The 22,601-nt window shown below is 44.2% G+C and overlaps 1 protein-coding gene across 1 annotated transcript in view; it reads left to right on the forward strand.

Moving 5' to 3' along the window:
• The first annotated feature begins 10,482 nt into the window (after window positions 1-10,482).
• The window catches only part of MAMLD1 (mastermind like domain containing 1), an 81,185-nt gene continuing 69,066 nt past the window's right edge, over window positions 10,483-22,601 (forward strand). Inside the window, exon 1 of the mRNA XM_039717334.1 lies at window positions 10,483-11,895. Coding sequence (XP_039573268.1) covers window positions 11,842-11,895 — 54 coding nt within the window. The 5' untranslated portion in view covers window positions 10,483-11,841. The remainder of the gene's footprint in view (window positions 11,896-22,601) is intronic.

Genomic DNA, 22,601 nt, shown 5'->3' on the forward strand with positions numbered 1-22,601 from the left:
GGTTTAAAATAAATAGTTGCTGAAAGCCTAGGATGAGGATCTCAGCACAAAGCACATCTGTACACCATGGTGTGCTTCTGAGAAACAGAATTTAAATGATTTGCATATGGCCACCTAAATATTTAATGGGTTTGCAGTTTAGGAAAGCTGGCTTAGAACTATGCTGTGCAGCCTATCATCTCCTCTGGCTCTGCTGGCTATGTTGGGTCAAACGTGTTGTTATTTTTAGGGCCTGATCCTGGAATTTCAGAAGCTGTTGGAGCCCTTGGCACCATTTTAAATGGGGGCTCCTCTCCAGCATTGTGTCTGCACACAGCTGAGCCTAGGACACATTCAAGTTTCTAAAGCTGCTGGAGTGTTTGAGAATCTTTAAGCCAAAACCTGGCAGTGTTGTTCCCTTCACAAAGAAGTTTCACACTAGCATGGTATCAGTTCTCAAGCTGCCTTACAGCCCCTCTTTCTTCCCCTGCCCCATCCCCCCACTGTGGCCCGCTATGTACACGCTCCCAAGCCCAGCTAAGCATTTCACGAGTGTGCAGGGCTGAATGCACATTCACAGGAAACAAAACCGTGAGATACTTTCAAAAATGCAGACACACACAGCGCTTCTAGACAGCTCCAGGCAGGTGCAGTGTTTGTGCTGCAGCCGACTGTCCCGTGCTGCAGCAGGGCTGGGGATGCCGATGGGACTCTGCTCCAAGGCCACAGTCAAATATTAACTGAATGGAAAAGTTAAAGAAAAAGAAGCAGCTCTTCCCAGTGGAATTGTAGCATTCTCTCCTCGTCACATTCTTTTGAGCTCATTCATTCCTTTGAGCTCCAATAACAAGTCAGCTCTTTGTATATGGTGAGACTTGTAATGGAGAAGAGAGAGAAATTGCCTCAGAAGCAGAATCCTGTCTTGCAGTTTTTGCAGGGATGACTATGCTTCTCTGCCAGCCACAGAGAGATTTCTTCCCGATTTTACTTCCAGGCAGCCTCTCTGGCACAGACCTGGTCCCTGTGCTTTAGAGATCAAGTCTCCCATCACAAACATGCATCCAAATAAGCAGCATTTCTGGAGCCGTCATTCCAAGTACTTCATCAGGTAAACACTGTGCCTGATGAGGCCAATAGCCCTGGGGATTCTTAATCTCATGCAGAATCAGGTTTTACTGGCTAAATCCCAGTAATCCAAAATTCCTGTTGACCCCAATGGGAGTTGCAGGTGCTTGAAAACCTCAGATTTATGGATCGCTTCATTCATCATTCCACTGCAGCCTTGTCTGGACAGGAAGACAGTAACCTTTAAAGAGCAACACTTCACTACCATTAAGGAACTAATATTTTATGCATTTGTATCACAGTTGGCTCCAAAGCCAACCTTGGCAAGTGTCTGGAGGTTTCTCCTGAGAGTTATTTTGTGTGTTAATACTGCTGCTCTGTTTAAGGTGTTTAAGGGTTGTTTCTCTGATCCTTCTTCATTAGAGGTAATTGAATAGTTTAGAAACCCAATCACTGTTTGGCTGAGTCTTCCAGTCAACAACCCCACTGATTGAATAATCGCTCACAAGACACAGAGGCACAGAAAGATAAGTTTATCACAATTTTCTAGCACTCAGAACATCTTCAAAGTGCTTGACAGGCCACTAATTACTTTCTTATAAACAGCTGTGGATTCAAATCTTGCCAAAATGCAGAAAGATTCCTGTAGCTCATTATTTCAATTTCCCTACTTCACTGGTGACTTCGGCAACAACATCCTCCACACTGTTCCCTCACTTGGGGAAAAAAATTCCCTCCAGTTGCTTTGCAAGGAGGTTCTGTGCAAGCCCAGGTGCCAGCCCCTTCCTCCAGGCTTCTGAGCTGCTCTGTGTTCTTTCTGTGCTGAGATTTCATTTCACCACCCCCAGCGAGACAGAGTCTACCTTCTGCCTGAGGCAGAGCTGCAGCTCAGCCATGCCAATTATAAAAGATGCCTCCCAAACGTGTATTCCTGGTTTCCAGAGTGACTCCCAAGTGCTACCACACCTATCTTTAGAGTGGCTAAAAGTTACCAAAAGGCAGTGTGGTCACAGGGAGTCACATACCGTGCTGATGAGCATAGCATGAATTGCTAACTAGATCGTCAGGGACACTTGGATTTTCCTCCTGAAATCCCTGACAGAGACAAATCTACAAATCTTTTTTTTCTTTCTTTTTTTTCTTTCTTTTTTTTCTTTTGTGGAGGAATTGCTGTTTGGCTCTCCATGCTTTGCTGGGACATACCATGGCTTGCTTTCCTCCTAGGCATTACACCCAAAGTTGCACTTGCCTCTCTTGCCTCACCTCTTTAGGCTGCTCTGTATCAGGTGAGCCCCACCTGAGAAATATTCTCTGAGCTACATTTCATTGCCATTGACTTCAGTCCTGCTGTCTCAAAAACCCTTTCCCATGGCCCCTGTGGAAGCTGTGATACATGCTCATACCAGCATCTTTCAAAAACCCTCAAAATAATGTGAATTTTGAATGTGTGATCACTTTCATCCTTGGACTGCTGACACCCCAAAAGCCTCAAAATCTCTGCATCTGAAATTGCATTGAGATCTGTGGTTAAGTGTCTAGAGGTGCAGCTGGAGCAGAGCAGCATGGCTGCTAGAAGGATGCCACCACCTTCAGAAATGATTTCTAAGGACTGATTAAAGAATATTTGTTCAACTTAGAGAAGAATGAAGTCCTACATATATGTTAATACATCCCCACTAACACAGAATGGCTTTTTGTTGTTCTCCTCTGTCTGGAACGTGAACAATTTATAGTCTCCTGCTGCATCTAATTAGTGGATCTAACCCTTAAATGGAAGCAGTAGAGGCTTGTGATTTCTAAGTCCAACATTTCTGGGCTCTATCATTGAAAAAGAGGCTTCATAAAAGACTCAAGAGCTGCAGTAGGATGATTTTTAAAAGCCATTCAGATACAGCCAGGAAATAAAGGCGTGCTCTGAAGCAGTTGCATGGCTGTCTTGGTTCACATTCACAACGCAGAGCGAAGGTAAACTGCTTTCAACATGGATATGTGGGAAGAACTTGGCCTTGTACAGCTCCCTCCTTGGTACTAGCCAAGATAAAAATACATCAGGATTACCAGCATCTAGGAAACTAGCATATGGTGCTACCACAGAATGTAATATGAATATACTTTAGAAAACCATTATTTTTCTCATCTTGAGCAGTTTCTCATTAATCTAGGTGCCATTCATTCTCTGCCTGGATTTTTTCCACATTTTTCCCATGAAAAAAGAGGATATGCTTCAATTAATTTAATTGCCAATGTTTTGTTCAAATAGTTGTGGCAGAAATAACTTTTCCTAGCCAGGTTAAACAGCCCCTTCAGCTCAGCAGTTAACACTTATTGTTGCTGTCAGCCCCTCTGCATTGATTAGGGATCATACAGCTATTAGAGCTGAAGTGGCTTGGGAAGTTGCAGTGCTTCCTTTTCTCTCTCCTTTCTTTTTCCTGCAAGAGCAGAATGATCTCACCATAATCTGGCAATAAGTTGTTTTCAAATACTTTAGGAAGAGCCAAAGTGCTCAAAAGGAATTCAGGGGTCCATTTCCAAGCCAGTTGAAAATTGTCCCAAATGAGAGGGCTCCTTCCTTCACAATGAGGTGATCACTGTTCTGTGGGGCTGTTGTGTCTGTGGGATCAGCCAGGCAACATCCCCCACGGCTGGAAGCTGCTTCCCACCTTTTCCATCCTGCATGGCAAACCCCAATGTAGTGTGTGAACTGCAGGTGATGCTGTTCCAAACAGCAGTGCTATAGCTGGAAGGCAGAGCAGGAATGATCACCGTCCCCTCTCTGAGAGGGCAGCGCCTTCCCTGTCCCAGCTGCACCAGCCACAGTGAAGCTGATTCGTGTCCATCTCAAAATCTTTACCTGCAGAGGTCACGCTGGCTGGTCCTGAGAGGCTGGGCCCTGTTCTCTTGTTCCCAAACTTAATCCATTCTGCACTGTACATAAACAAGTGAGAAGACAAAAGAAAATGATATCCTGTTTATTCTGTCATTTCTGTCACCACTGTCATCCTTGAACATTTTGTATTTTTGTAAACGTATAATTCATTAGGGCATGAAACTGACTTGAGAAAAGTGATGGTAAAACAGGGAGGTTTTCTGGAGAAAAATACAAAACCAAACTCCTTCTCTGAACACTGAGATGGGTATGGACCACATCTGCATGCAGCAGAATTGTTAGCATCTTTCACCAAATTCCAAAAATGCCATTGTACCCTGTGGCACATGCTGGCAGCTCCAGCAGTAGGTGAGAGACCTCTCTCCATCCTGGAGTACTTTCCTTGGGAAAGGGAAGACAGCAGAGTGGGTAGCTGGAATTAGAGGTGTGAACACAGCACAAGGACTGAGAGAAAGTGTTAAGGAGTAGTAGGGCTAAATGAAAGAAATGCAGGAATGCCTTGGGGGACAGGAACAGAAGATGGGCAGGAGAACAGAGGGTCCTGGGAGGGGGACAGTCTGAGAGGACACACATGCTGGAGCTCCCAAGGGCTCCTTTCTGCCTTTTACAAGTGCTGGCAATGAACTATGACTCTTGGCCCTAAGGTACAAAGAGTAACTATACTCATCATCCTTTTGCACTTGCATGTTGTGTAACTGACTTGTAAGTTATACATACCTAAAAGTAGTTCAGTTCAGGCTCTTTCTTGATTTATATGAGAATTCTGAGGTTACTGGTCTTGTACTTTCCTTTGGGGGACAGGGAGGATGGTAGCACAATTTCTCTGGACCGTGCTGCTGTATTTATTTGAATAACAAAATGTTCAGTTCTGGATGGATGCCATAGTTTTGTATTGGACACAAAAATGTATCTTAATAGCTTTTATTCATTCCTTTTCTGAAGGGAAGTAAAGCTTTATTTTTTTGGTTCAAGAAATCTGACACTAGTTGAGACACCACACATTTCTACAGAAGGCTGCAGCCTCTAGCAAACGGATGCATATTTATATGACAGGATATGCTCAGTAGCCCTGGGAAACCAAGAATTGAAATCAATAATTTCTAGTAAATCACAAACTGACATTGGCAGCATCCTAGTCTGGCTGAATATCTGTATCATCACAGACACTCTTCTTTAATAAACAGAACATACAATGTTTCATGCGTTGGTTTTGCATTTTCTTGGCAACTGCATAAAAGAATAATTTCTAAGCATGATCCAAAGGATCTCTGACAAAGGAAAGAGGGTAACATTTGTTTCTGTGAGCTTTATGGGTTTAAATCTCAGGGCCAATTCTGCCATCAGGTAGTTTATGAATATTCATGTAAATTGTTTTGAGTTGAAGAATATGTAACTTTGCCATGTATCTGGCATGAAAAGAATACTTTGACAGTCATGAAATAGAGAATGTTTTAAAAAATAGCTTTAGCAAAGAGAGGACAGCTTTAGAAATGAAAGGAAAATTAAGGAAAAAAAGGTGTGTTTCCTGAGGACAGCAAAATTATGTGAATGTAGAAGCATTCTCTTATGCTTAGATACTTAAAGCATTTTAGAATATCTTGTATCAGCTGTGGGTCAGATTCTGCCTTTCTGATGACTTTTAGAGGACGGAGGCAGATCTCTCTGTCCCTGATCACTGCACTTGTATGTGAACTGTGTGATCCAGCAGTGAAAAACAGCAAGGCTAGAATTATTGCTAAGCCTTGTTTGTGTTATTACATTTTTGAGTGGTGTCTTACTTGCAGATGGGTACAGGAATCAAATAAGTGTGTCTTGTTGCCTAGACCTATTGCTAACCTGGAAATTTGGCAAGTGATACCTGTCACTGTTTGCTCCTGATCCAATATCCCCCCGTGTGCTGGGACCTGGCTCTGTGCCCATTTGGCTGCTGGAGCAATTGATAAATGTGACAACGCTGCTGAACATAATGCTTGGAGAAAAGGCATCTCCTGGGGAGAGACAGGGCTTCTTTAAACAATGCCTGAGTGTTTGCAGGTACCTCTCACTTCAGCAAATGACAGCTTTTATTCTTAGATGTGATTGAGGCTGCAGGTGGAATGTGCAGCAGCCTCAGACCTGCCATCCAACACACCTGCAGCCCAGCACAGCATTTGTGCTCGCTGGGCAGAGCCAGCAGCAGCCACACTGAGAGCACACATCACAGTTCAAGAGGGAAAATGTTTTATGCACAAGTCAAAATTGGAGAAATGTCATTCATTATCAAACATTTCAATGCATTGTTGCTGACAATAGAGCTATTGAATATGATGTTAATTTCTATCAGCTTCTGTGCTTTTAATGAAAAATCTTATTAGCAGCAAGATGGTCAGAATTGAAATGTCTGTAAGTCTTCTACAAAAGCAGCTCATGAATCACAGAACAGTTTGGCTTGGAAAGGCCCTTTAAAGGTCATCTGGTCCAGATCCCCTGCACGGAGCAGGGACATCTTCCAACTGTATCAGGTTGCTCAGAGCCCTGTCCGACCTGACCTTGAAAGTCTCCAGAGATGGGACATCCCCCAACCCTCTGAGCAACCTGTCAGCATTTCACCACCCTGATCATCTGCGTGCTTCCCTCAGCACTTGGGTAATCCCTTCCATGAGACACTCATACATAATGTTAGCATGTGCCTAAGTGGGTCTCTGAGCTATGCAAATAATTGATTTCTGAGTTTAAAAATTAAGTTCTAAAGATATCAATTGGAAACAAGCATTTGGCCACTAAGCAGACATTAACAACTTGATTTTAAGTGATACTTCAGTAGAAAACAGATAATGTACTTTTCTGAAAGTATGAAGAAGTTACTCACAGAGTTGTCATCTCTTAACTCCTAAGCCGAGATTAGATTGGTGTCTGTTTTTCCATATAAAATACAAAATTGTAATTCACTTTAATTTATGTAATTTTCTAAGGTAGTTCATGTACCCACAGAAATGTTAGTATGGCCATCCATCCTTTGATGATTTTACCTATAGATTCTCCATGGGAACACATGGAGAGTAAATAATGATTTATGGAAGTTGAAGTACTTACAAAAAGTTGATCATATGTGTTCTTGTTTCATGTCCAGTGAAGACCATGCTGAAAACCTTTCGTTAACTGCATACAGTCAAAAGCCTTTTTTTTTAAAGCCTATTTTCTTAAAAGTAATGTTTCTTTAAAAGAATTTAATTGCTACATTACCAATTATACACATATTTTTCTATATGACTTACAGAATTACTCAATGAGCACTATTGAGTAAATTAAAATTGTTTATTGATGCATTTTATATTTTTAGGTATTTTTCATATACTTCTAGTAGGAAAAAGACAGAAACTGAATGATGGTAGATGTAGATTAGATATTAGGAAGGATTTCTTTACTGTGAGTGTTGAGGCCCTGGCACAGGTTGCCCAGAGAAGCTGGGGATGCCCCATCCCTGGAAGTGTTCACATTGGGGTTGGATGGGGTCCTGTGCCACTGGTCTGGTGGAAGGTGTTCCTGCCCATGGCAGGGGACTGGAGGTAAATGGGTTTTATGGTGTCTCCCAACCCAAACCATAGCAGCAAAGAATGGTTTGATTCTATGAAAAAGGACATGCAATTAAACACATTCAGAAATTACCTGAGATGCTCTTTTACTCAACACAATGTTGCTGGTGCTGATAGTATTGTGACTTTCAGAAATGAATTGAAATTTTGCATGCATTAGTAATTTCATCCCTAGTTTGTTACAATGTACTGTGGGGAAGTACCTGAAGGACATGAGCCTTCCTGGTTCTGAGCATCAGCCAATTACAGACTGGCTCTGCTTAAAAAGAAACTTGCTAAGAGGCTTGCACCACTACCTGCAACTTGTCCTGCAACTGCTCAGTAAAAGTTTCTTTTCTGTCTTCTGTAACATCAGCTATTGCCTGTGGTCAGAGACAAAATACCAGATTAGCTGGGTTGCTGATCTGATCCAGCATAAGAAATGCAGTACTGACTAGTCCAGCTGAAGGTTCATCTAGCCCAAGCCATTGATTTCACCTGATTTCAGGCTGCAAACGTGCAAGTAGAAAGCACCACATGCTTGCCATCTATCTGGTTCTCAGGCACTGACAAATTTATGAATCCTTCAGTGAATCTGTGGTGAATCCTTGTGCTGCTCACTTGCTGCTTCCCTTCAGTGTACAAGACATGCTGTGGGGCAGCCCTTTCTGCTCAGACTTCTGTTATCCTTTCTGGTGTCAGGAGCACCAGAGGCCAGCTGGAAGTCAGGCACAGCTCTCCTGAGAGAACAGAATCCCAGCATCACGGTTACCCAGACACTCAGTTTTAGCATCTTGAGTTCACACCAGCCTGGAAGATGCAAACCTTTTCTCTAGCCCTTGGCCATCTTATATTGGCAGTACCTGCTGCTGACACAACCCATCAAGGCTGTGTCTGAGTGCACAATCCTTTTGTTTGGTGAACACAACTTGGGGCAGTTATTTTGCACATTGCAGCTTTCCAGCTAACTGTTCTCCTTAGGTAGAAAGATACTGCTTTTTCAGAACAGTGAGTAAAGGAAAAACATTGGTCTAGTTTGGGATATTTTTGGGTTGTTATGTGTTTTGGGTTTTGTTTTGGTTCAAGGCATTCTCCTCATCCTTTTGTGGTTTTTCAGATATAATTTCTCACCTCTCAGACTCTGGTTTTTGGATAAGACATGTCCATTTTTTATATATATAAGACATCTCCTAGTTTTATAAAGGAACAAAGCAAACTGTATTTTCTATGCATATTAAGATGCTAAATGAAATGGGGCAAACTATTGTAAAATTGATAAATAATGTGATTAATCAGCCTGTTAGGCCCAGGTTTGATGCCCAGCATTGAGAGAAGCATTTGAGATACTAGAATATGTTTTGTCAAGCCTCATGGCCATAACAGCCTTGATGCCATTAGAATCACATCTGTTCTGCAGAATCCTACAAGTCACTTTTTCAAAATAGGACAGAAGCATAGCACAATAAGGTAGCCTGCAACATGCTTAGGGTAAGCCTAACCTGAGAAGAAGAAATACTGCCCTGAAGAAGCCAGTGAAAGTTTTGTTATTGATTCCAGAGCAGCCAAGGATTCCCCCTAGGTCAACTAGAGTAAATATGCCTAAAGAAGGGGCTCATAATTTAATCACCAAAGACCAAAATCGCAGCCCTGAAATCCCCTGCTTAGCCATTACCTATCACTGAAAATAAGTGATCTCTGCAAGGGGTTTGTTAAATGCTTACACTGCCTGAAATTGGGGTTTTGAGCACACCCAAAGCTGTCCTGCCACTGTTGAGCATCCCAGCACATACCATCCAGGCCGATCAGCCCCGTGCACAAGGTCTGGCAGCACGGGCACACTTGGCACTGAGCTGCTGGAGTGACACCCAGAGCCTACACAGCTTAAGCCAGCAGGTTCAAAAGGAGAGTGTTGCCACAGTTCTGTCATGGACTAACTGCTAAAAGGGGCTTGATTTGGTTTCCCTCTGAGAGCACACCCCACCTTCCAGAGGAGAACACAAACCATTACCTGGCAAGCAGATGCTCTGGGCAACTAAAGGCAGCAGCATCATTCGTGCTGCAGAGCAGGCGCAGACAGGACTCCTGTACACCCCACCCACGTCATCTTCCTTTTGGGGCAGGCCTTTGGTCTCATTTTATGAAGTGAACAAAGCAAATCACAGTTCTTGGGAAGTATTGTCATCTGTCAGGAACTACGGATCTTTGTCAAGAGTCATAAATTACAAAACTTCTTGACGATAACTGGTATAGAAAAACTGCCATGGACCTACTGTTCATCATCTGATCATGGTGTTGTCAGCAGGTCCAGCTACAGTGTGTGTGAATCCCTGTGCCCCACATGTTACATACGTATGTGTTTTAGTTCAAAAATCTCCAGGGAGAAAGCTGGGAGCCCTTGCACACACATGTATCTTCAGGGGAGGGTTTCTGACATTGCACACTGGGCAGACAGTGGCACCTCCTTCCAGTGGTGCTTAATTCAAGCATGATGAATGTGTATCTTCACTGAGCCTGCTTATTTTAGTGACTCCTGCTCAGCATGTTGGCTCTTTTAGATCCCATGCTGATGCCCTAATGCTGTGTTTGGGCCTCAGCACCTCAGGCAGGGTAGTAGATTTGGTCTGGGCAGCCCAGCAAACCCAAACATCAGATGTTGATATACCTCCCCTTAGTCACTGAAATCTTTTGAGATCTGGCCCTCAGAGGCTGTAGAATTCAGGGTGTTTACACACACAAAAGCTTATTATTATTGTGTTTCTTTTTTTTTTTTCAATTGACAAAATAGATCAAAGTAATTTAAAATAATATAAAAGGCAAGAGCACTAGAAAAGCAAACCAATAAGTTTCCAAACAATGCAAACTGAAATACCACAAATACTGCTCAGGGAAGCGGGCCCATTGTTGCAGCTGTCACAGGCAAGCCAGAGGCTTCAGCAAAGCTAAAAAGCAATGCTTCTCTGTTGATGAACCATTATTGCCAATATTTATTAGCTCAGGGTACAAAGATGGGTTTGGAGATCTGTAAGTTTACTGCATGTTGAAGGTGATTGCTGTCTGGAAAACTTTCAGGAAAGCGAGGTCAGATTCTGGTTCCACTTTTATGTACTTAGTTACGGTAAAAGGGTTGTATTCAAATAACTTTCTTCCTAATTTTACAGAGCATAATTTACTCATATCACTATTTCAGGAATGATCTTAGAAACGAGACATTTTATTACAAATGCTAGTAAGTCTTCCACACCTCATCCATTGAGTCAATGTACTGGGACAGGGTTTCTAGCATCTCCAGTTTATCAGGATAGGAGTGACAATTGTAGTGATTTAGCAAGGTAATAAAATGAAATTATACCAGCAATTATTTGTGAACCCAGTGTGCTCTCCTAGCTGCCTGCAGCTTGCTCTTCCCAGTTCTTTCTGCACAGTCCAAGAGGAGGTCTGAATAGGTTCTCAGCTTTCAGTTGATGGTCTATCAAAATTAGTATTCAGAGGTTGCAGCTTGTAGCAAGCACATTTATAGTCATATGAGAAGTGCGTGGCTTTATGAGAGCTCTCTATTTGGAATTGTCTCTCTTCAAAAAGACATGTACCTAGCACAAAAGATGAAAATGAAAGAACTCTGCTGCTTCCTTCTTGCTAACCTGGGTTCACCTGGGCGAAATGAGTTTAACCCTTTCGTGTTAAGAGTGCTGAACATCCTATGTCATAAAGGGACAGGAAACTACACTCTGTAAGAATAACTCAAACCTTTACACTTCATGCTTTGGACTCTCTTTTCAGTGATTTGAGCAGTTTGATTTGGAAGGGAAAAAAAATCTATTAATTGCCAGTAGCTTTCTGACCTACCTGACTTTGTACTAAATAAATTTGAAACTCTACAAGGAAGGTGCTAAACATTCTAAGCAGCTTTTTGTGTGTTAGAATTTTGACCATAGCCTGGTTAATTTTCGCCTTCATGCACGGAGAAAAAAAAAATTAAATCCTTGGATCTGCGAGGTGTCCAATTTCTGTGGAGTAGAAAGTGTTACTTCCCCTTTAAGCCTGGCGCCGTTCGTGTGTGTGAGTGTGCGGGCTGTGTGTGTGAGTGTGTGTGTGTCTCCTCCTCTTTGAGTGACACAGCACTTAGATATGCCTATCAGTAACTTAAACCCCACAAACTCCACCTTCTAAGTGAGGAAGCTGTGGGTTGATGGAAATGTAGTGAGCAGATCGAGACAGACAGTGAATCATTAGCAAACTGCAACGCCAGGATGAACTTGTCTGGAACCTAAAAGGAGAAAACAGGCTGCGAGTCCTCTGCGGCGCTGGGTTTGCTCAATACAGCCAAAGTGGATCTAAAAGCCGGCTGATTCCCAGTCCAAGATGCTGCTGGTTTCCCAGCGGGTAGAAGCACCACGGATGGAGCCACATATTCCAGTAAGTAGCATTTGAAATCGATATGGTCTGGGAAAGTAGGAGCTGGTTTAAAAGGACTTAAACACCCTCGGAACAGTTGCTCAGCGGGCTCGGCACGGTCGCAGCCAGGCTGGAAAGTTTGCAGGGGCGGTTCAAGAAAGTGCCCACCTTGGGCTCGCTCTGCCCGCGGGTCCCGTGTGCCGGGGCCGCCCGAGAGAAGGGGACAGAAACTTGAGGGGGGAATTTCGCCCTCCGTTCTGCTCAGAGCTGAAGTCGGACCGCGGAGAGGAGGGCAGGAGGGAGGGGGTCCGTGGGCTTTAAAATGGTGGTGAAGAAGGTGGTTTGCGGTGCGGTGCGGTCCCGGGCACGGCGGCGGGGCAGGCAGTGCCCGGCAGCGGGGGACGCTCCGTGGGTTTCCGTGTCATTGCTCGGGAGCTGACGCGCTGGGCTGCGGGCAGAGGCGCTGGATGCTGCGGGAAGAGGCGGTGGATGCTGTCGGGGGCGAGCGGGAGCGGGGACCCGCCGGTGCGCCCGGCACCGCCAGCCCGCGGGCTCTCGTGTCAGTGCGGCCGGGCCGGCTCAGCCATCGGCCGGGGATTTCCAGCTAAACTTGGATCAGACAGGCAGGGGAGGATAAACCCGTCATCGCCCGGGGACTCCGCCGGGAGGGTGTCACGCGTGGAGGGGCTAGCGGTGGTCCCTCTAGTATAATTTTTTTAATAATTCCTGGTATTTGCGTTGGCAGCCGCGCGCCCGGTTATTTTGGGAACCTGAAGCGCACGTTCGATAAGGCAGGACTGTGAACAAAAGGCTCGTCCGAGCCCCGAAGGAGCCCTGGGCTGTTGCAGACGGGAGCGGGGAGCGCGGCGCTGCGGGAGCGCGTGTGCGGGAACGGCCCCGAGTGCGGGCGCTGCTGCCGGCGCGGCGCCTCCGCCGCTCGCGGCCGGACCGTCCGTCCGTCCGTCCGTCCGTGTGCTCGGAACGGAACGCGTGAACAAAACGCGTGCTGACTCACGCTTTAAACTGTTTTGGTGTCTGATGCTGTGGTTAAGATCGGGGCTCGGAGCAATGGCAGGGTAAACACGGCGCTCGCTGGCTCGGTCCCACGTCCCCCCCCAAGGCAGGGGCTGCCCCTCTCCCCCGTCAGTAGCCGGTCCCTCCTCCCGGTCCCTCCTCCGCCGCCTCTCCCGGCCTGTTGCTCGGCCCGGAGGAGCGCCGGTGCCGGGGGCACCGCGGCTTTTGTTCGTCTTTGGCTGGAGGGGGGTTGTCACCAGGGTGACTCGGAGGGATCCCGGGGAGAACGGCCGTTTCTGGGAAGAAAACGAGCTTTGATTTCCTTTCACACCGCCCCCCCTCCGGCCTCCCCCCCGGAACAATAAATTAAAAGGCCGCTTTTGTTTTCCACGGTGCTGCCGGCGGGGGGGCGGCGGAGCCCGGGGCCGGGGAGCGGGGCGGGAGGCGCCGCGGAGCCGCGGAGGGCGGGCTGTGGGAGCGCCGCGAGGGCGGAACGCTCCCCCGGTTATATAACGCGAGTCTTCCCCTACTTAGCCCCGTAATCCCCGGGTAATGCCTAATGCCGGTGCCCCGGGGGGGCTGCGGGGCAGGGGGTGGCTGCTGCTCCAGGAGCTCCCCCTCTGGGCCGAGCTGATGGGGAAATAAAGCTGCTGGTGTGCGAGATGGGCCATATGGTGCCTCCGGGAGACAGGGAGCCGGAGCGGCCTTGAACCCGGCGGTGCCGGCGCTGCCTCCCCCGGCCCGCACAGCCCCGAGCCCCAGAGCGGGCTGCCCGGGACGTGCGCTCCCGCTCGGGGCGGGGTGCCCGGAGAGCAGCGGCAGGCACCGGGGGAGCCCGGGGGAGCCTCGCCCCGGGAGGGGGAACCCCCCACGCACGGGCGTGGAACGCTTTTCCCCGCGGCCGCGCTCGGCAGCGAGAGCAGTTGGAGTAAGTTACACGCGAGCACCTAAAAAAGCAGCGATCTAGTGCTGGCACTGCCCATTTTCAGTCCTCTCTCCCTGCCATATGTTTAGAAGGGAGGGGAAAAATGCACTTTGGGAAGGATGCTCTCAGCTGAAGGAGGAGGTGGGCTGGGGGGCGAGGTACAAGGAAATTCCATGTTAGGAAAGCATTAGCAAGGGGTGACTTCTAATGTTTTCCTGCGACTGACGTTGACAGTGACACACATGTGTGGGTTGATATTGGAACGTCACAGAGTTTTTAAACTCAACCAGGAAATAGTCTGTTGCTCAGGGATAAAAAACAAATAGTCTGTACTGTAAGGCAGGTAACATGCAGTTAACAGCCCTCGAGTGAGTGAAAAGCTGTTCAATGTTCACAATTGAGCAGCTCGAATTCAATCCAGCTTTTTATTTTCTGAGGGTTTTTTTCTCTTTTTTACATGTGGTTTTTCAACTCTATTTTTATTCCTTTTAAGTAATACTTCAAAATCAGAAAAGCACATATTGACAGGGCTTTGCTTTTCGTCCCTTGTAACTTAAGTATTTTGAACTGTAAAGTGTCTTGGATTTTTTTTCAAGCTAAGGTAGTTGTTAGAGGGTTTGGAGAGGGATTAGTGATTAAAGAAGACAGTTATATTTTTAAATTTTTTTTGTATGACTTCTTCTTAACACAGGTAGGAGTGTTGAATAAATACAATGTTTTTTACTGACCCCGTTGTAAATGTTAGTGTGGTAGCATTTGGAGATTTAAAACGGGATTAGGAAGCTATTGTGCTAGATGGTTTCTGAATATGCAGGAAGATTTACTGGAAGAGTTCATGATCCCAGGTGTCAGGGTGATACTCTTGCCCTGACTTAAGAGGTCACTAACCTGCCTGGGTGTGACTGTAGGACAAGAACTGACCCAATAATGGGCTTCATGAAAGAGACAAAAGTTAGGGATGCAGAAGGAAACACAAGGGCAAGAATAACAGTAAGAAAAAATCCCTGAGTCGTCCTGTAGGTTAAGTGCAATGCAACTCACTGGTTCCATGTAATTTAATCAATACATGTTTTGTGTTACTTGCTACTCTGATAAAAGTCGCCTTAAAATAACTTTGGTGAGTACATAGCCATGGGAAAGTGAAGTAAATAATGTAGAAGCTGTGGCAAATTGATTTATCCAAACTGGGGGTTGAAGTAGTAGAAGGTTGAGCTCCTGAAACAGGGAGAGGGGCAGAATCCCCAGCTTCTCATTGTTCCCTGGTGCTGGCTGTGTCAGCGTTTTTCAGCATTTAGGCGAAGGTGACTATAAGTTACGATTCATTAGTAATTGGTATGGTCTCCAAATAAAGATAGCTAAATCAGTTTAGATGGTGCTGGCACCTCTCCAAGGAGTCCTCTTTATATCTGACACATTTGCTGCAAACTTCTTTGAGGAACAATTAATATTGAACACTGCTATATCATCCTCTGTGGGACGAGCAGTGATGTAACTCACTATGAAGGCTTTCTACCTAATGTTCCAGTTTGACTTGCAATGTTTAAAAAAAACCCCAAAACCAGCATTTTGAACTGAAGGAAGGAGAAGACACACCAAGGCTTTGTGTTGAACTGTTTTATATCAATATTGATTTTTTAAGGGGGTTTGTGTTATAAAGAGGGAGCTTTTATCCCCCTGAGCTCTTTGGCAATTATCTTCCTGCCATAAATGTTGATACGCACATAATGGATGTAACTAAAAAATCTCCTTATCCCAGCAGAAAAGGCTGACTGTTTGTTGGAGCAGAGAGAATGCTGAGAGTGTGAATAGACAAACCCATATGTCGCTGGTGAGAGAGATAAATGATGGACGAACAGGAGTTGGTTACTATGGATCAGCACAATAAACCAATTCCCATCATACACCTCTCTTAATAATATACCAGTCTCAATGCCATTGATGGGTAACCTAGGTAGCACCAGTCAACTGTAAGTTTTTCAACTGTTCTTTTCTACATATCAAAGAACAGTTGGGACATTTCTAATTTTTTCAGATGTTGAGTGCTAAAATTACACAGAACTTCCTTCCTTGCCAGTAATTTTGAAGGGGAACTTTAGAGCACAGCTGTAAAACGCCAAATGTGCATGATACCACTGTGTGCTTGTAGTAAGTTTTGTGTTGTGCCCCCCTAAGAGGGGTACCCTTGAAAAGGCAGTCACTGCAAAAAATACTTGATGAAACTGGTTGGGTGTATAGTGCTGCCTTCATTAGGGTTGTTTCAGGATTGGACTGGCTTTTGGAAAATACTGAAATATTGTTTTGAGTGAAAAAATAAATAGAAAAATGCTGTTTAATTTTTAAAAACAGCCCTGTAGAACAGGCAGTGATCAGTACCACAATTTTAACTTTCTGTAACCCATTTCAGGACTGCCAGCAGCTGAAGGGAAGCTTTGCAAAACAGTCTGTGCCTGTATCACTGTCTCCTTTCCTTGTTCTGTATTATCACTGCTAGTGCTTTGCACAGAAAATTGAAGTCTTTGTCATTTAGAGGTTTCACTTTGCATCCTTGTCTTCTGGTAGATATTTCTCATTGCAGTTGCTATGGTCTGGCCTGTTAGTTCACAGTGGAAGTATATCTCAGGGTGACAGCATAAGCAGAGCATGTAGCTCTGAGGATGTGACTCCATGATTTTAGAAGTTGCCAGTTACACTACCAGAGAGCAGTGCAGTCAGAGGGATAACTTGCAATTGAGTTGGAAGGAGTACTTATTCCTCTTGGGAACCCTTCTCACTAGTAATATTTTAAATTTTATTAAATAGAGGAAAAATTATTACTAAGTCATTACTTTCCTTTAAGAAGAAAATACTTACTTTGTGCAGCATTTGCTTGCCAAGTTGCAGTAGGTCTCTCAGAGCTGTTACGCTTGGTGTGCGCCCTGGGTTAATTACACCGTGTTCATTGGCTAGGGTGGTAGGAGAGTACACCCAGCTTTCTCCTTCCAGGGCCCAGCCTAGCAGTCCTTTTCCATTTTGTAGTGGATGAGGCTCAGATTTGATCCAAGAATTATGGGCTCAAGGATCAGGCCCTTTAGTACAGACAGGGAATTGTTGTGTGCCTCTGCCCTGGCTCATCCTTGCCTGGCGGGGGAAGCTAAGTGGCAGCAAAGCAGGGCTCACCTGGCTCTTTGCTCCTATGGAGAACCTGTTGTGCCCAAAGGGAAGAGCAGAGGAAAGAGCAGAGGATGTGGGGCTCCTTCCTCCCCTCCCCACCCAGCAGCCAGTGGACTGGCTGGAGGACACTTGCTGTGCCCAGGCAGTGTGTGGCTGGAGGCTGTGTCCGTGGGGCCAGGCGTGGGAGATGCAGGATTTCATCTGGCCCTTGGCTCGGAGCTGCCTCATGGCTACAATGAGCCATTGATAAGCACTGACCTGATTAAAGGGCTGCTGCTCACGGGAGGCTGGGGTGCACCCTGGGCCTCTGGCAGGGGCTGCCAGGCTGCCCAGAATTCCTCTTTGGGAATGGGCAGCCAGACTGAGGAGGGGCAGACCAGAATTCACTGGAGTGTCCTGTGTCGTATTGTGACTTGTTGAGAGCCACGGTGCTTTTCCCTGAAGGCACTTGGCAGTTTTATTGATAAAGGAGTGTTACATAAGCACCCCATCAGGCATGTCCTAATTTGTTAATAATTGATGATCTGGGTAGTACAGAAATGCTGGTGGTGTTAAAGCACTTCCACATAGATCTGCAGTCTCTGCAGGCTCCCTGCCTGACTTTTCCTTTAATTGTAATACAGGCACTTTGCTTCTTTCCCATTTGGTTTTGGGGTTATTTTCATTTTCTTTGAGATCACGCTGCAGGTGCCTGTCGTGCCTTCCCATTTGGTCAGGGCCAGCTGGGTACTCAGCCTGGTGCAGGCAGGACCCAGGTTCCCTCTGCAGGGCCAGGTGTTACCTGTGGTTTGTCACCCCACGTCAGACAGTCTCTTGAATGGCAGCAGCATTATTCCAGGAGAAACCTGTTCCTTGCACCTTCCACCTTGGAAGGGAAGGTATCTGGTGGGAATGGAGGCAGTGGTGCCTCTGCAATTCCTGCACCAGGATTTGCCAGCATGAGAGCCAAGATGCTTCTCACACAGCACAGAGCAGGTGCCCTTCAGTTACCCCCCTGTTGATAACAGGCTGTGTTTGCATGGATTTGAAACCTGGCTACTTTCATGTGCCACAGCGAGAGAGATTGGGAAAAACATTTACCTCTGCTGACACACATACAAAAGAAATACTTACTGGGTATCATCATCATGATCTGGCTGCCTCTTTCTTCTTGCACATTTTTTTCTTTTCTGTGTAAATTTCTTTTTCTCTAGAATTAAATATCTCAAAACTCCGAGCAGATTTGGGAATTACACCTACCCCAGACCTACCTGTTTATTGCTTTCAGAGTAACCCAGCACATTTACTCTGTGAGGGCAATGAAACCCATTACCTGCATTAAAACCTGAAGCAGCAAGGTAACTTTCTAGTTATGTTGTGAAATATAATGCCATTGTTCGCTTTTATTAATGTCTCGAGGTAGATTACACGGTGGTTAGAAGCCTGTTCTGCTGGGCAAAAGACTGTCTGTAATTTCAAGTGGTTGATCCTGATCAGGCAGTTGGAGCGGCTGCAGCAACAATCCCTTGGAGCTCTAAATCACATTTGTCACAAGATCTGCCTGGTAGTATTGGCTGCTCCAAGACTTACACCGACTTCTCAGCATTCCATCCCTTCGGTTGGATCACAGCAGTGAGGGACTTGCCAATCTTCCCTGTTCTTTGTGCCTAATTCTGAAAGACTGGCAGGCTTTATGCTCTGTTTTCTGAAGAGGGCCCAGCTTTACTAAGCTGCCTGTCTGTCAGGGATTAATTTAACCTCTAATTACTACATTTTCTTCACAGTTTGCTGCACATGAGCGTGTTGTAACAAAAGCACAAAGAAGTATGTCATTTTATTTAGCCACTACTCTGAAATTAATTTAGGGGGTACAGAGTCAGATCTGACACACTTGGTGTTAAAATAATTGTGCTGGCATTAGAATTAAAGTACATAATCTTGTTGTTTCTAATGATACAACAGTACTAGTGTAAATAGTGTTGTTAACTCGTTAGTTATAGCCACAGTAATAGAAGTGATATCTACTTACAGAGAAACACTCAAATAAGCATCTCAGCAAAAGTTTCCCCCAAATAATTCATGGTTTCCTCAAAATAATGGCACGGTTTCTACTTGATTCCCATCTGACATTTTGGGTTCGGATTACATATCTAAGTGAAGTTTGTTGTTTTTTCTCAAAAGGTCTGCCAAATTGCAGTAAACAAACATTTATGATGGCTTGGGCTTCTTCCAGCCTGGATAAAAATTTTTGATTTTTGATTTTTTTTTAACACGTGGCATCATGGGAACAGTACAAAAGGCCGTATGTCCTCTTGTCCCTGCTCGCAGTGACATCAGCAGTGCCACAGTTCACACTGAGAGCAGCCTGCTGTCTTGAAGGAAGAGGGTGAGTGAGACTGCTCCTGTTACGAAACACGGGATGACTTTCTTCTTTTCCAGTTCTGCAATATTTGCAACAAAGGTGTCAGTTGTTGTTTTTTTTTCCTTTTGGAAAGGTTAGGCTTGGGAAATGCAGGCTATCTCTCTCCAATTTAGGTAAATGTAGCTAAAATGTAGCTAAAGGTTGTTGGTGTTACATCAGAAATGTGCAAGTAGGGGTCTTGTCATCCAGCACCATGTTCATCAACTCTGAGCCAGTCTTGTTAGATATGTAGTTTTAACTTTGAAAATGTAATTTCTCATGTAAGGTTGGATTTGAAAAATCATTGTTTATTTACTAATAGTTTATTTCAAATGGAAACAGAAGATTTGGTTGTATATTTTTGTGTCATGCATTTGAGTTACAAAGCATGGGCCCAACTCAGTAATTCTCCTTCAGTGAAAACTGCAGGTGCATTTGATGGCAAACTTTCCCTAAAGATTCCCCAAGGTCAGGTAGGACACGGTTACAGAGTCACATCTTGTATTTCCTTTCTCAAAAGGAGAATTAATGTGGCATCGTTATCCAGGCTTGTGACAACAGTGACACAGGATTGCCAAAAAGACTAATGGGAGGAAAGTGATGATTGATTCTCTTTACAGTAGTAGATCAGATTATTCCTCTGAATTCTTTCTTCAGTTCTCTCAATTCCCAAACTGTAACCAGTTACTGTAGTTATTTACTCTAATTACTTCCAATCTACAAGTAAATCGAACATGAATTAAGATCGACTGATGTGAGGGTGGCTCAGTGAGCTGACAGTCAGGTTTGGAGATGCTCTCACTGGTCAGAAGTTCAGGATGGTTTTAAAGCTCTGTGGAGCAAGTGGAATTTTTTGTGGTATCAGTTTTCATATAACAAACCAAGGCTGAGTAATGCTTATTCTAATTTCAAAGTTGTCCACATTTTTTAAAGGGCCTGAATATCTGTATGTATGTATTGCTGGAGGCAATTTTAGGAGTAAATAGTTCCTAGGTTCTTACATGTCCATTGTAAAATGGGAATGATGGTGCTTTACCTTTACCTTCACACTAAGTATCCTTAAGTAGTTAAATAAATCATTAGTGCTTGTTATCAGCTGAGGTCTTTAGGGTCCTTTCAAATACTTGGAAATTATATTCAAAATAAAGGCAGGTATATCCTACTGGAAGCCTCCCTCACTGTGAACAACAGTTTTATTTCTTTGCTTTGGCTGTAATGTCAGCTTAGGTGGATTTTATTTCCCCACCCCTGATATGACATTATAGTATCTTTCTTTTTGCTGAAACCTCAGAATTTCACATAGGGGTAAAGAAAATACTTAAAGACAAAAATGGCATCTACCCTCAGGAATGTATTTTAATGTTTCATTCTCTGTCATAGGTCTTCGTGGGTTTAAGTTTTCAGCAATAGTAAAAAAGTCAATATTTTACAAAGACATTTGTAAAAGTTCCAAACACACCAGTAGCTTTGTCCCCAAGCATTAGTATGTAAACATTCACATTAGCTTAAGAATAATTATGTATCACTCATTTCATGTCATTATCAGGATGGATACTGAGTATAATTTCACTTTGCATGGACAAGATACTTAAAATCTTACCAGGATTTTCACAAGTCCAAGTTTATATAAGGAAATAATTTCTGAATGTATTTGATACTTCAGTAACCCAGTAGATCTTGCGAATGATCAGGTATTTTTAAGGACCTGACTTTTTCTGCTACCTTAACTTACTTATTTTCTTAATTAATTGTGTTGATTTAAATAAATTCACACAGAAAAAAACCTCAAGTTTATACAATCTTCTAGTCAGAAATACAGGCAAAAGGTTTTGATCTCTGACTGTCAAATGGTGACTCATTAAAAAGGAATTTTTGTTCCTCCCTTTTCAAAGGGTTACTCACTACCAAGCAGTAAATATCTAGTTTTGATGCTGCTGCATTGAAATGCCTGACATTGTTGGTATATTAAGTCCAAAGCCTGTAAGACTGTTTGTTCACAGGCTTCGTGGGATTTTTTGTTTGTTTTTCTCGATTAAAGAAACCCATTGGGGGATTTTTTTTAAAGCTTTACCCTGTCAATTTGAGTGCAGACTTAGTTTGGATTTTAATAACAGAGGACACTGTCCATACTTTAAGCAATGGGTCATTCAAATTATTTTTAAAAACACATGACCAAGCAAGCAGTAATTTCTTTCTAATTTTGCATTGGGTAACATTAGACCAGGACATTGGAATTCATCTAAATAAAAAAAAAATTTCTTTGTCTTCCACATCAAGGGTTGTGTGCTAAGCATTTTCTAATACTGCATAGCGTAAAGCTGAAAATAAATTGTACTGAAGAGAGACAGACAAAATCCAGCCCAAGGCATGCCCTTTTTCTTCATTTCCATATTAATCTTGACTCTCTGAGCCATCTCTTTTGTCTTCCTATTCTTACCTATTCTACACATTTGATGGAAGGGCACAAAGGCATGTTTGATTCTTCCATCTCATCTCCTCTTCTTAGGTATGAATTTGTTGGTTTGAATTTACATAGCATTGGAAAGATGTTTTCTTGGTTGCAGCAACACTTGTGTTTGACTTGAAGCAGAATGAGAGTGCATTTGGGCTTTTCAGTACTTACGAGACGTGAATCTTGGTCCCTGATCCCAGGAGGTAGATCAGACTTAATTTCAAGTGAAAGTCCTGCATCTTCAAATAACTTCCCATGTCAGTTAAAGTTCAATATTCTTGAATTCCAGAAATGGAGATGAGTCAAATCTGAAGTTTAGGGCAAGTGTGAAGGATGTAAGAGAAAATGTAGCTGTTTCTTCTGACGGCGCTCTCCCCTCCCCTTCAGGGCTCCCACAGTCTGTCAGCTGTAACAGAGTGATTTGATTACTTTGTAGTGTTAAGCTAAAAGAATAAATCTGAGAGCCTTGGGAATGGGGAGCCAATCCAACAATCAAAACCAAACAAGTTAATAAACGTGAAGCGTTTCTTCTCTGCTGCTGTAGAAATGCTGGTTCCAGAAATGCTCGGGGCAGCCGTGGCCATGGCCAGTCAGTCAGTGTAAGTACATCCCCTGTACCCACCACCATTAGCTGCGTGCTGGGGGCTGAGCTCCCTGTTTTGAAGGAGTTTTTTTCTGCTGTTTATAATTTATGAAGATGCTGAATGTCTCAGGAAAAACTGTTCATTGCTCACCACCTCGATTCCCATTCTCTGTAGAAAAAGCTTGACTTAGGCCATCTGAATTGCCCTTTCTTTTAAATCATT

Source organism: Passer montanus, unplaced genomic scaffold (genome assembly GCF_014805655.1).
Source record: "Passer montanus isolate IOZ18808 unplaced genomic scaffold, ASM1480565v1 scaffold38, whole genome shotgun sequence".
NCBI classification, from domain to species: domain Eukaryota; kingdom Metazoa; phylum Chordata; class Aves; order Passeriformes; family Passeridae; genus Passer; species Passer montanus.